This window comes from Bubalus kerabau, chromosome 4 (assembly GCF_029407905.1).
Source record: "Bubalus kerabau isolate K-KA32 ecotype Philippines breed swamp buffalo chromosome 4, PCC_UOA_SB_1v2, whole genome shotgun sequence".
Classification (NCBI taxonomy): domain Eukaryota; kingdom Metazoa; phylum Chordata; class Mammalia; order Artiodactyla; family Bovidae; genus Bubalus; species Bubalus kerabau.
The window spans coordinates 164,860,492-164,874,364 of record NC_073627.1 but is presented as its reverse complement, the minus strand read 5'-3'; the positions used below and the strand labels follow the sequence as shown (position 1 = coordinate 164,874,364).

At 36.5% G+C, this 13,873-nt stretch overlaps 1 protein-coding gene across 6 annotated transcripts in view; it reads right to left on the bottom strand.

Moving 5' to 3' along the window:
• SLC44A1 (solute carrier family 44 member 1) overlaps nucleotides 1-13,873 on the bottom strand; it is a 251,700-nt gene that overhangs the window by 135,569 nt on the left and 102,258 nt on the right. For all 6 annotated transcript variants that reach the window (XR_008713846.1, XM_055579212.1, XM_055579208.1 and 3 more), the window contains exon 4: nucleotides 3,275-3,411. Coding sequence is in view for 5 of the 6 variants with exons in the window: in XM_055579212.1 (XP_055435187.1) it covers nucleotides 3,275-3,411 (137 nt within the window). In the remaining variant the exon portion in view is untranslated. The remainder of the gene's footprint in view (nucleotides 1-3,274; nucleotides 3,412-13,873) is intronic.

Here is a 13,873-nt window from a genome sequence, read left to right as displayed (position 1 = left end):
CAAGGAGATCCAGCCAGTCCATCCTAAAGGAGATCAGTCCTGGATGTTCATTGGAAGGACTGATGTTGAAGCTGAAACTCCAAAACTTTGGCCACCTGATGATTATGATTAGTAATTAACTATGATTAGTGATGTTCATTCAGTCTCTTTTCATATCCTTACTATTGGCCACTCATACACCTTTTTTGCATAAATGTCTACGCAAGTCCTTCTCCTATTTTTTATTTAGGTTGTAGGTTTTTTCTTGTTGTTGAGTTGTAGTTCTTTACATATTCTGGACATTAACCCCTTACCAGATACAAGATTTGCAAATGTTTTCTCCTATTCCGCAGGTTGCCTTTCATTCTGTTGATTGTGTGTTTGACTCACGAAAGTTTTAAATTTTGATGAGTTCAATTTATCTACATTTTCTTTTGTTGCCTGTGCTTCTGGTTCACATCCAAGAAATTATTGCCAAATCCAATGTCAGAAAGCTTTCTCTTATGTCTTCTACGAGCTTTGCAGTTTTCTCATATGTTAGAGCTCTTTCATGGACTTTTAACAATTCTCTAACAGAGTCAGAAAGTTCCCACTTAAATCTAAATTATCTTTAAAGATTCACATCTCTGAAATTAATGACTAAGAGGTATATATTTGAGGTCAAGAACTGTGTATTTTCTAACAGAAATAAAGCTGTAATAGCAAATGGACACAGATAACAATAAAAATTATCTGCTCCTTCCAAATCAACCTGTACCTCCAGCTTTACGTCACCAATCCAAAAAACAATATAGATTCTTTTAAGAAATTCAGAAATTTCAACTTAGGGATACTTTTTAAATTAAAGTGCTTAGGCCCCTACAAAAAAGGCTCCCTCTTGATTACAATTTTATAGTTTCCTATTTACATTTTTAAATTATTATCTTCTCCATCTTCTACTGCTGTGCTTTTTGATGTTGACATTGCTACTTTTTAAATGCCTAATCTGCTAACTTATTTTGCAAACAGCTGCCTCAAAAGCCTAAGGGTGACTTTATCACTAGACACCAATCTAAGAGGTCTGCTTTCTAAAATAATGTTTATTCATTAACACTCCTGAACAACAACTTTGTGCAAGATACTATGAGTAACACAAAGCTGCAAAACTCACTTGAAGGGGCTTCTTAACGAGACCTATTAAGGCCGTACTCAGTATCATATTCACTTACAAGGACAGGGGTCTGGAAACAAAGCATGAAAACTGGGCATCATGGAGCATTTTCCCCCAGTGGATCATCACAGCAGGCAACACAGCCAACAAGGAACCAGCTCTCTTCTGGCCTTCCAGATGATATGTCAGGTTCAACGACCAACACTCACATCCAGCAGGTCCAAGAGAACATGTTAGAAAATAGTTCAATACTAGATCATAGTTTTGAATGCCACAGTAAGATCCATAGACTTTGATTTTATCTTTTTGCCACTGATTTCTGAATAAGAGATTAATAAGGAAGATTAACACAGCAGCAGTATGTAAATTCAGCGCGAGTTTGGAGACAGGAAAAGTATTACATTCCAATGGTAGAATAATAACAATGATGATGATGTAACAGCAGTAGCCAATCCTTTTTTTTTTTTTTTTTAAACAAGTTATATTTGCCCAACACTGTTCTAATCATTTTTCGTGTATTAACTCCTCATAACAATTCCATGAGGTACTTCAGGTACAAATACACATGTTTCACAGATGGGGAAATTGAGGCGTGGAGAGACTGAGTAACTTGCCCAGGGTCTCACAGATATTAGGTAGCAGGACCAACATCTGAACCCAGGCAATCTGATTCCTGAGTCTATGCAATTAACCACTCAATGATACTACCTTTCAGAGTACACTATATATGCCCACATTGTCTGATATTTTAGGAAAGCCCTTAAGGAATAACTCATCCTTCCCTGAAACCTGATAATGATAGAGCTGACAGTCTTGGTATTAGACTCAGCAAATCAACACATGTATGAGAGAATGATATCTTAAAAGAGTAGCTGGTAACTGTTTATTCAGTGCTCACCAAGTATCCAGTACTCTTCATGTATCATCTTATTTAATCCTCATACCAACCTAAGAGAGGGGCATTATTTGAAACCTACAATGTCTCAGATGAGTAAGTCTAGGCTCAGACAGGCTATACCTTCCTTCCCTCATTACAGAGCCAGTCAGTGACAGAAGCAGAATTAGAATCCAAATCCAATTTGTCCCATGCTCTTCCTACTATCTGATGCTGACAGATAGGAATACCACTAGACTGGGAGCCTCCATCCTGCTCCCTCAGAAGGCTAGCACCTCCATCTGAAACACTCTAAACTCTAGAACCAGGCTGGTGTGTGTATAGTTATGTTCCTGGGCTATTTCTCCAACCATCCAGAAGTGACAGCAGGTGGATGCCTGAGTCAGCTCTTGTTCAAGGCGAGAAGTAGCCTGTGAATTTGGGCAGGACAAAGGCAACTCTCCGGATTCACACACACAAAACACAAACATGAAACCTCATGGAAAAACACAAGTTTGAGGGACTATCACTATGCAGCCTTCCTTGAAGAGAGGTTTTAAAAAAAACATTCTCTGAAGAGAACTGCTGTGAGTCATATGGAGCTGAGGATAGCACCTGGAGATTAGCAATCTAGGAGAAGAAAGCTAGAGTTCAGGAAATTGGATATGCTTATTTTTTCAGGGAATTCCCAAATATTTAAGCTCAAGGTTTCTCATAACTTTTTTCTTCGAAAAATGATTAAGACATAATGCCTAATTAAAAAAGCAAAACACAAAATTATATATACAATTAACACACTGAAAAATGGTGGAAGTTTTTTGACTTCATTATTTTTTTCTGAACTTTTCAAATTTTCTACAATAGATACATATTACATCCAGGGATAAAAATAAACTAACTTTGAACCTCTACTTAAGGAGGGGTGGAAAAAAAACCAAATTTCCCATACAGTAGTCTAATATTTCCCAAATACTCAAACAGGCTACATCAAAATCACCTGAAACATTTGTAAAAAATACAAATTTTCAGGACCCAAAGACCTACTCAGTCAGAATTTCCCTGGGCAGGGCCCAGGAATCTGGTGTTTCAACAAGCTCCCTAAGTGACTATAATAATTTACATCAAGGAAGTCCAAAAGTATCTTCACTTTTCTTTTTCTTTCTAAGGTTCTATGATGATTTATTTAATGCTAGGACAAATTTATATTGAAAGGCAAACACATAATATTTAACAGTGACTGTACTATAGACTTGGAAAGCCTAATGTCTCACCATTTATCTCTGCAAACTTCTGAACATCACTTATGGTTTTCAGTTCTTGTCTTGGACATGCTGCTACACACAGTGCTACAGACTTGATCTTCCGGTTTATCAAGTCCAGATTGCATGGATCCAAAAAGAATACATACCTAAAGCATGAAGAAAAATGTTGAGATATTATTTCACAAAACATAGTCTGGCTCACTGCATATATGAATAAACCTAAGAGCAAAGAACATCTCATTGCATTCTACTTCACAAATTTAACCATACATGAACAAACATATCGCAAATCTAGTCATACACTGATTTAAAAAAAAAGTAACTGCTTATAAATATACTCAACAGCAGGGATGGAGGAACTACAGAACTCATTTTTAATGATATATATTTTTTATATTTAAAATTTTGTAATGTGTATTTTGTAATCAGAAATGATCTATTTTAGGTTTTTTTTTTTTTAATAACTAGCTTTAGTTTTCTTTTTTTGACAAATTGTACCCCCCAAATTACTGCTATATAACATGAATTACACTTTATACATAAACTTTAGTGAATACACAATCATATATGAAGCATATCATTATAAAAATGAACAAATATATACAAGGGTAGCCAAGATGACTGAGTAAAAAGACCCTGAGCTTATCTCCTCATGTGGGCACACCAAAATGACAAGTATTTACAGAGCAACTATTGATGAGAATGACCTGAAGACTAGCAGAAAAGATTTTCCACAACTAAAGATATAAAGAAGGAATCACAGTGAGATGAACAGAGGGGCGGAGACACGGTGCAGGCGAGATCCACATCCCTGGGTAGGCAACCCACAAATGGGAGGATAATCACAACTGCAGAAGTTCTGCTCAAGGAGAGAAGGATCCAAGTCCCATAATGGGCCCTCAGTCCAGGGACTCTGCACCAGGAAAACAAGCCTCCAGAATATCTAGCATTGAAGATGAGCAGGGTTTGTACACAGGGAAGTCAGAGGACTGTAGCAAACAGAGACTCCACTCTTAAAGGACACACACAAAACCTCACAAAACCCCACATAAATGCTGCCTACAAAGGAGCACCTCAGATCTAAAGACAGATACAGACTGAAAGTGAAGGAACGGAAAAAGGGATTCCATGCAAATGGAAACAAAAAGAACACTGGAGTAGCAATACTCAGAACAGACAAAATAGACTTTAAAACAAAGACTGTAGGAAGAAACAAAGAAGCATGTTACAGAACGATCAGGGATTGATCCAAGAAGCAGATATAACAACTGTAAATATACATGTAGCCAACATACATATTTTGGGGGAAAAAAATGGAAACAGTGACAGACTATTTTCTTGGGCTTCAAAATCATTGTGCACAGTGACTTGCAGCCATGAAATTAAAAGACACTTGCTCCTTGGAAGAAAAGCTATGACAAACCTAGACAGTGTATTAAAAAGCAGAGACGTTACTTTGCTGACAAAGGTCTGTAGAATCAAAGTGATGATTTTTCCAGTAGTCATGTATGGATGTGAGTTGGACCATAAAGAAGGTTGAGCACTGAAGAATTTATGCTTTTGAACTGTGGTGCTGGAGAAGACTCTCAAGAGTTCCTTGGATTGCAAGGAGATCAAACCAGTCAATCCTAAAGGAAATCAACTTTGAATATTCATTGGAAGGATTGATGCTAAAGCTGAAGCTCCAATACTTTGGCCACCTGATGCGAAGAGCCAACTCACTGGAAAAGACCCTGATACTGGGAAAGACTGAAGGCAGGAGGAGAGGGCATGAAAGAGGATGAGATGGTTGGATGGCATCACTGATTCAATGGATATGAGTCTGAGCAAACTCAGCGAGATAGTAAAGGACAGGGAAGCCTGGCATGCTGCAGTCTGTATGGCGTCACCAAGAAACAGACATGATTGAGCAACTTTACAAGGTACCCAACACTTAAACACATGAAGCAAACATTAGTAGACAAAGAGACAAATTGACAGTAACACAATAATAGTAGGGGACTTTAACACCCTACTTACATCAGTGGACCAAAAGTCAATAAGGAAACACTGGCCTTAAATGACACATTTAATCAGAACTTAACTAATATATAGAGACCATTCTATCCAAAAGCAGCAGAATACACATTCTTTTCCAGTGCACATAATGAAACAAAGTCTCAGATGGGCCACGTGCCAGGCCACAGGGCAAATTTCAGTAAATTTAGGAAGACTGAAATCATATCAAGCACCTTTTCTGACCACAAGAGTATGAAACCAGAAATCAGCTACAAAAAAACAAAACTGCAAAACTCACAAACATGTGGCGGGTAGACAATATGCTACTAACAGGCAACGGAGACATGGTACAGGCCAGATGCACACCTCTCGGTAGGCAGCCCACAAATGGGTTGAAATCAAAGAGGAAATTTAAATATGTCTGGAGACAAATGAGAACAGGAATACAACAATTCAAAATCTACGGCATGCAGCAAGAGTAGCTCTAGGAGGAAAGTTTATAGTGATTCAAGTTTGCCTCAGGAAATTTAAAAACTTTCAAATAAGAAGCCCAACCATACACCTACAGGAACTGGGAAAAGAAGAACAAACCCAGAGTTTTATTATTTATTATTTTTTTTATTATTAACTTTATTAACCCAAAGTTAGTAAAAGGAAAGAAAGAATAAAGATCAGAGCAAAAATAAAATGAAAGTGATAAAACATGATAGAAATGATCAATGAAAAAAAGTGTGGGTTCTTTGAAAAGACAAACAAAACTGATAAGCTTTTAAGCCAGACTCATCAGGGAAAAAGAGAAGGTCCAAATAAATAATGTCAGAAATGAGAGAAAGTTACAAACAATACCACGGAAATACCAAGGGTCACAACAGATTACTATAAACAATTATATGCCAATAAAATGCAATCTAGAAAATAAATAAATTCCTAGAAACATACAATCTCACAAGACTGAATCAGGAAGAAACAGAAAATAAGAATACACTGATTACGAGTAACGAAATTGAATAAGTAATCAAAAAACTCCCAACAAACCAAAGTCCAGGACCAGACAGCTTCACAGGTGAATTCTACCAAACACTTAAAGAAGAATTAACACCTAGTCTTCTCAAGTTATACCAAAAAATTGAAAAGGAAGGAATGCTTCCAAAGTCATTCTATGAGGCCAGCATCATTCTGATAACAAAGCTAGACAAAGACATCACAAAAAAAGAAAATTACAAGCCAGTAACACTGATGAACACAGATGCAAAAATTCTCAACAGAATATCAGCAAACCGAATTCAATATATTTAAAAGATCATTTTAAATTTAAAATGATCAAATGGCACTTATCCCAGGGATGCAAGGATGATTTAACATCTCTAAATCAATCAATGTGATATACCACATTAACAAATTGAAAAATAAAAATCACATGGTCATCTCAATAGATGTGGAAAAAAACTTTGGGCAAAATTCACCACCAATTTGTGATAAAAACTGTCAATAAAGTGGGTATAGAGGGAACATACCTCAAATATAATAAAGGCCATATAGGACAAGCTCATAGCTAACATCATACTCAATGGTGAAAAGCTGAAAGCATTACCTCTAAAATCAGGAACAAGACAAGGGTGCCCACTCTTGTGACTTTATTCAACATAGTACTGGAAGTCCTACTACAGAAATCAGACAAGAAAAAGAAATAAAAGGAATCCAAACTGGAAAGGAAGAAGTAAAACTATCATTGTTAGCATATGACTTAAAACTATGTATAGTAAATCCTAAAGATGTCACCAAAACTATTGGAACTCATCAATGAGTTCAGTAACATTTCAAGATAACAAAATTAATATACAAAAATCTGTTGTGTTTCTATATACTAACAACAAGCTATCAGAATGAGAAATTAGAAAACAAGCCGTTTACAATTGCATTAAAAAAAAAAAAGCGCTAGGAATAAATCTAACCCAAGGAAGCAAGAAAGCTACATTCAGAAAACTCTAAGGCAGTAATGAAAGAAACTGAACATGATGTAAACAAATGGATACATACATCATACCCAGGTAATGCAGTTGGTTTAAAGAAAAAAAAAATCCACTGCTAATGCAGGAGACACAAGAGATGCTGGTTCAATCCCTGGGTCAGGAAGATCCCCTGGAGGAGGAAATGGCAACCCAGTCTGGTATTCTTGCTTGGAAAATTCTATGGACAGAGAAGCCTAGTGGGCTACAGTCCATGGGGTCACAAGGAGTCAGACACAACTGAGTGTGCACACACACGCACTCATGGACTGGAAGAATTACTACTGTTAAAATTACCGTACTCCCCAACACAATCTATAGATTCAATGGCACTTTTCATAGAATTACAACAAATAATTCTAAAATTTGTATGGAAACAACAAAGCCACAAATAGCCAAAACAATCTGACAAAGAAGAGCAAAGCTGGAGGTATCATGCTCTCTCATTTCAAAGTGTACTACAAAGCGAAGGTAATCAAAAGTGTGGTACAAAAACAGAAAAACAGAACAATGCAACAGAATAGAGCTAGAAATAAACCCATGCACTCATGATCAATTAATCTATGACAAAGAAGACAAGAATATGCAATGGGGAAAAGACAATCTTTTCTATAAATCATGTTAGGAAAACTGGACAGCCACAGGCAAAAAACTCAAACTGAACTACTTCCTCACACCATATAAAAAATAATCTCATAATGGATTAAAGACTTAAATGTAAAATCTGAAACCATAAAATTACTAAAAGAAAAGATAGGCAATATGCTCTTAGACATTCATCTTAGCAATTTCTTGGATCTGTCTCCTCAAGCAAAGGAAACAAAAGCAAAAATAAACTAATGGTACTAAATGAAACTTAAAAGCTTTTGCACAGCAGAGGACCGATCAATGAAATGAAAAGTCCAGTTATTGAATGGGAGAAGATATTTGCAAATGATATGTCCAATAAGGGGTTAATATCCAAAATATACAACAAACTCATATAACTCAACATCAGAAAAACAAACAACTCAATTAAAAAATGGGCAGAGGACCAGAACAGACATTTTCTCAAGAAGAAATACAGGTGGGCAGTATGAACATTAAAAGATGCTCAACATCACCAATCATCAGTGAAACAAAAATCAAAACCATAATAAGATATCATCTCACACCTGTCAGAATGGATATTATTAGAAATACAAGTAACAAGTATTGGCAGGAATGTGAAGAAAAGGTAACCCTCATGTTCTATTACTGGGAATATAAATTGGTACAGCCACAATGGGAAACAGTACTGAGGTTCTTCAGAAAAACTAAAAATAGAACTACTGTGTGTGTGTGCTCAGTAGTTTCTGAATCTTTTCGATCCCATGGACTGTAGCCCAATGATCCCACTGGGCTCCATAGCCCAATGATCCCACTGGGCTCCTCTGTCCATGGAATTTTCCAGGCAAGAATACTGGAACAGATTGCCACTTCCTACTCTAAGCAATCTTCCTGATCCAGGGATGGAGTCCGTGTCTCGTGCATTGGCAGGTGGATTCTTTACCACTGTGCCACCTGTACAATCCAGCAATTTCACTTCTGGATATTTTTCCCAAAGAAAACTAAAACACTAATTCAAAAGATATTTCTGTTCAGTTGCTAGTCAGTCAGTTCAGTCGCTCAGTCGTGTCCGACCCCATGAATCACAGCACGCCAGGACTCCCTGTCCATCACCAACTCGTGGAGTTTACTCAAACTCATGTCCATCGAGTCGGTGATGCCATCCAGCCATCTCATCCTCCGTCGTCCCCTTCTCCTCCTGCCCTCAATCCCTCCCAGCATCAGGGTCTTTTCCAATGAGTCAACTCTCTGCATGAGGTGGCCAAAGTATTAGAGTTTCAGCTTTAGCATCAGTCCTTCCAATGAACACCCAGGACTGATCTCCTTTAGGATGGACTGGTTGGATGTCCTTGCAGTCCATGAGAATCTCAAGAGTCTTCTCCACAGTTCAAAAGCATCAATTCTTCGGTGCTCAGCTTTCTTCACAGTCCAACTCGCATATCCATATATGACCACTGGAAAAACCATAGCCTTGACTAGATGGACCTTTGTTGGCAAAGTAATGTCTCTGCTTTTGAATATGCTATCTAGGTTGGTCATAACTTTCCTTCCAAGGAGTAAGCGTCTTTTAATTTCATGGCTGCAGTTGTGTCCAATTCTTTATAATAGTACCATTCATGTAGTACCATTTGTTTATTTTACACACCCCATGGACTGTAGCAAGTCAGGCTTTCCTGTCCTTTACTATCTCTTGAAGTTTCCTCAAACTCATGTCCATTTGGTCAGTGATGCTATCTAACCATCTTATCCTCTGCTGCCCTCTTCTCTTTTTGCCTTCAATCTTTCCCAGCAACAGGCTCATTTCCAGTAAGTCAGCTCTTTGGATTAAGTGGCCAAAGAATTGGAGAACTGAAAAATATATATAACCCTATGTTTATTACAGCATTATTCACAGTAACCAAGATACAGAAGCAACCTAAGTGTTCATCAAGAGATAAATGGACAAAAAAGATGTGCATGTATGTATAATGGAATATTACTCAGCCATAAAAAGAATGAAATCTTGCCAGTTGTACAACATGGAGAGACCTAGAGGGTATTACACTAAGTGAAATAAGTCAGACAGAGAAAAATGTCATATGATTTCACTTACATGTAGAACATAAAAAATGAAACAATTGAACAAACATAACAAAACAGGAACAGACTTACAGATACAGGGAACAGACAGGTTCTTTCCAGAGGGGCTTGGGGAGGCAGAGGATGAAATAGGTGAGGGAGATTAAAAGGTACACTCAACTTCCAGTTATTAAAAAAAAAAATGAATCATAGGAATGAAATGTACAGCATGGAGAACAGAATTAATATTGTAATATCTTGTATGGTGATAGATGGTAACTACTTATCATGGTGTACATCTCATTATGTATGAAATAACAAATCACTATGCTGTACACCCAGAACTAACATCATGTAGTAGGTGAATTATCCTTCAATTTAAAAGAGAAAAAGAAAAAAATAGAGAGAGAACTGCCTGTAGGTCTAGTAGTTAAGACTCCACATTTTCACTGCCAAGGGCCCATGTTCAATCCCTGGTCTGGGAACTAAGATCCCACAAGCCAAGCATCAATGTCAAAAAATAAAAGAGGGGAGGGGGAATAATACTTTACTGTTTTAGCTGCATTTTTGATGAGTCTAAACATTATTTCATACATTGTTCACTTGCGGTTTCAAAACTTTTTATACCTTTTTCTGTTTTTAAAATGGAGGTGTTCTATTAACCACTAAATGATAAAAAAAAAAAAAAAAACTCTGTATATTAAGAGTATTCAATTTTTGTTAAGGCTGATACAAGTATTTCCAATGATTTGCCAATTGTCATTTTGAAACATTTTTCTATCTTTGTCATCAAATCTTTTTTATCTGTGTGATCAGTTCACCACTTCATGCTCCCTATTACTTCCCATTACTTATGCTTCCCAAAAGTAGCTTCTCATTCCCACTGTATCAAATGTTTCACAGACACATTTTGGTGTATGGAAAAGAGGGAAAAGATGTTACTTTAATTTTCGAAGTAATTAATTAATTGCCCTAAGGGCTGTTTTTTAAAATATTATTTCCTGTTCATAGTATATTGTCACTCTTCTACACTAGAGGATACAGGTTTATGTCCTCTGTTTTGCTTCTTTGATTCATCTGAATGTTAGTAAAAAAGTTGAAAAAAGATATATAAACTTGGAGCTAAAGAATATATAATTGTAAAAATGCATTATAAAATTTAATAAAGTTGAATGCAGAGTAGAGGAAAATACACCAGCAGTTCAACTATAGTCATCTCTGGGTGTTAGAATAGTGATTTTAATTTTTCTTCTTTTACTTTTTAGAATTCTCATTTTCTAGAACGAATGCACATTACTTTTGAGTTGAGATAACTATAATAAATATTGTTTACTAAAAAGGTCCATTTCATATAAACAAAATAACTCCCAAATCCTAAATTATCCTTTGTGTTTCCTGTACATTTATATTTTAGGAAAGAGAAAATTAATTAGAAATTACACTAAAACATTTTTTTTTACCCAAAAAGAAAGTAACAGCCAAACCCTCTTAACTGAGATAAGCAAAGAATAATATTATTGATCCAGGAAGAGACTACAAGTAGGGATATTTTCTCCCAAGATAAGAGTTAAAGAACCTCCAGCCTTGGGTTCTACTCTACTGGGTCCATGGAAAGTTTTATAAAATAATGTATCTTCCAACAACCTTTCCCACACTGTTAACCTCTGTTGTTTATAAAATATAATTCAAATCAGGAAATACAACCAAATACAAGAATTAGAGAAAAACTGAAAAGCAAAAGTCAATATATGTGTTCAAATGGGTAATGTAAAGGGATATAAAAAAAAAATTAAACAGAAAAAAAAAGTTGGGAGTAGACTAGGAAGGCCATTGTGGGTAGAGTAACCACTGAATACTTCAGTGGCGCTGGGGATCAGGAATCCAGCATGAAGGTTAAGTATAAGCCACAACTCACCAAACTAAAAAAAAAAAAAATGTTTTTTTTGTAACTCTGTTAGTGACTCCAATACCATTAATGTTCTACATAGATTAAAGGAAAGAAGTCAGGCAGAAAGTTGTGGCCTGGAAGTGGATTCACTGTCTGATCTAGTGCACAGAAGAAACTTCCTGGCAATCTCTGTGTGGAGACAATTATTCCCTTATGAACTCTCCCTCCGTCTTGTATACCTTATCTTACAGGTGCCGACGCCTGAGACCTGGTACAATGAACTGCTCAAAGCCAGCCCCTGGCCAGAGAACATGCCGGGCCATGAGAAAGGCATTCTAGAACCATTGACTCACTTACTACCAACCACAACCACCACCACCACTAATAATAATACTATTAACATGGAAACAATAGTCAACATTTATTGAGTACTTACTATGTACCAGACACTACATTACATCCTTTAAATACCTATCATTTATCCTCACACAATCCTGTTGTGTGCTTCTATTTGTGTGCTTGGGGTGCTGGGTGGGATGGACAGTAGAACTGGGGTCGGGTAGAGAAGTTAATCGTATGGTTATAAGCGATGAACAACACCTTAAGAAATATCTGGAGAATCTCAGGACAGTAAAAAAAAAAAAAAAAAAAAAAAAATCTTGGGGAAAGGAGAGAAAGCCAGAGATTTCTAGGGTCTTGCAGATAGCTGGGCCTAGGCTGGGTCAATGACAGTGCCTTTTACGGCTTCTTCAGAACAGATGACTTATCTGATCATCCTGCAAACTTCTGTCCCCCTCCAAGGCCAGAAGTGTGCTCACTTTGTTCCCAACCTTTTTATATCTTAAAGCACACTCCCTTGATTCATACTGGGCAGCAGCTTTACACCACACCTGGGTCAGATCAATCTGAGCTTACTTTCTGGTTTTCTTTCTTAACAGTTCTCTGACCTTTGGGAATATATTTATCCTTCTGGGCCTCAGTTTCCTTACCTGTAAAACTGCATACCACGTATTTTTTAGTTTGTCATAATGTTATTGACAGTGTACATAAAGCATCTAACATGCAGTATATGCTCGTGATTCATATCATTAAGAACTGGCTTGTCTTTCACAAATTTTACATTTCATAGTAAGGCACTAAATTCAACACTTCTCTGATATAGACATAAAACAGGATTACAATACTAGTATTTAGCTTTCACTGGAAGAAAGATCTGTGTAGGTGTATTCATGACTGCTAGGGCATTAGCCTTGATAAGAACTAAGCAGGTCTCCAGAACTGATCTAGCACAGGAGAAAAATATTAAGAGGGAAAGAAGAATTCTACTATGATTACAACACTGTAAAATTAACACTGCACATTTTAACCCTGTGTATATGGTTCAGAAGAATCTGCTTCAATAGAACTTTATATAACTTCAATAGAACGTTATATTTAATATAACCAAAATAACTTTAAATGGTATCCTCAGGAAATATAGTCACATACATACACATCATTAAACTCAAAAGCCACCAAGGTCCATAGTCTAAGAACACAATAAACTTAATTCCCTATGCATTTCCCATATTCAAATGCATATACACACAACATGTACACACATATGTTTAAAATAATTTTTAGGCCTTAGATTTAGATTCTATCAATGTCTGGTTGCTGGGAACTCCACGTTAATGACTTTAGTTGATCCTCATGCCAACTTGATGAGACAGAGACCTTAACCTTAGGGACTAACGAGATGATCCAGGAGAGCTACCAGGTAGATGACAGAGTTATGAAATCCAACACAGTCCTTCTGATTCTGAGTTCAACTCTACTTCCACTCTGCTCTACTCTTAAAATATTTCTCACAAATACAACTGACAATTGTAACTGTTCTATATTAACTCTGAACATTGTTGCCATCATTCTGAAGTTCATCCAATCCATGGCAACATGTCTATAAGTAATTATATTTTAACTAATTGGTATTTAATTGAATATCCACAGAGGAGGAAAAGTGCACATATTAAACACACAAATTTAGGATTGATTAAAACTGCACTTTTGTGCCTTTCAATTTGAAAATGC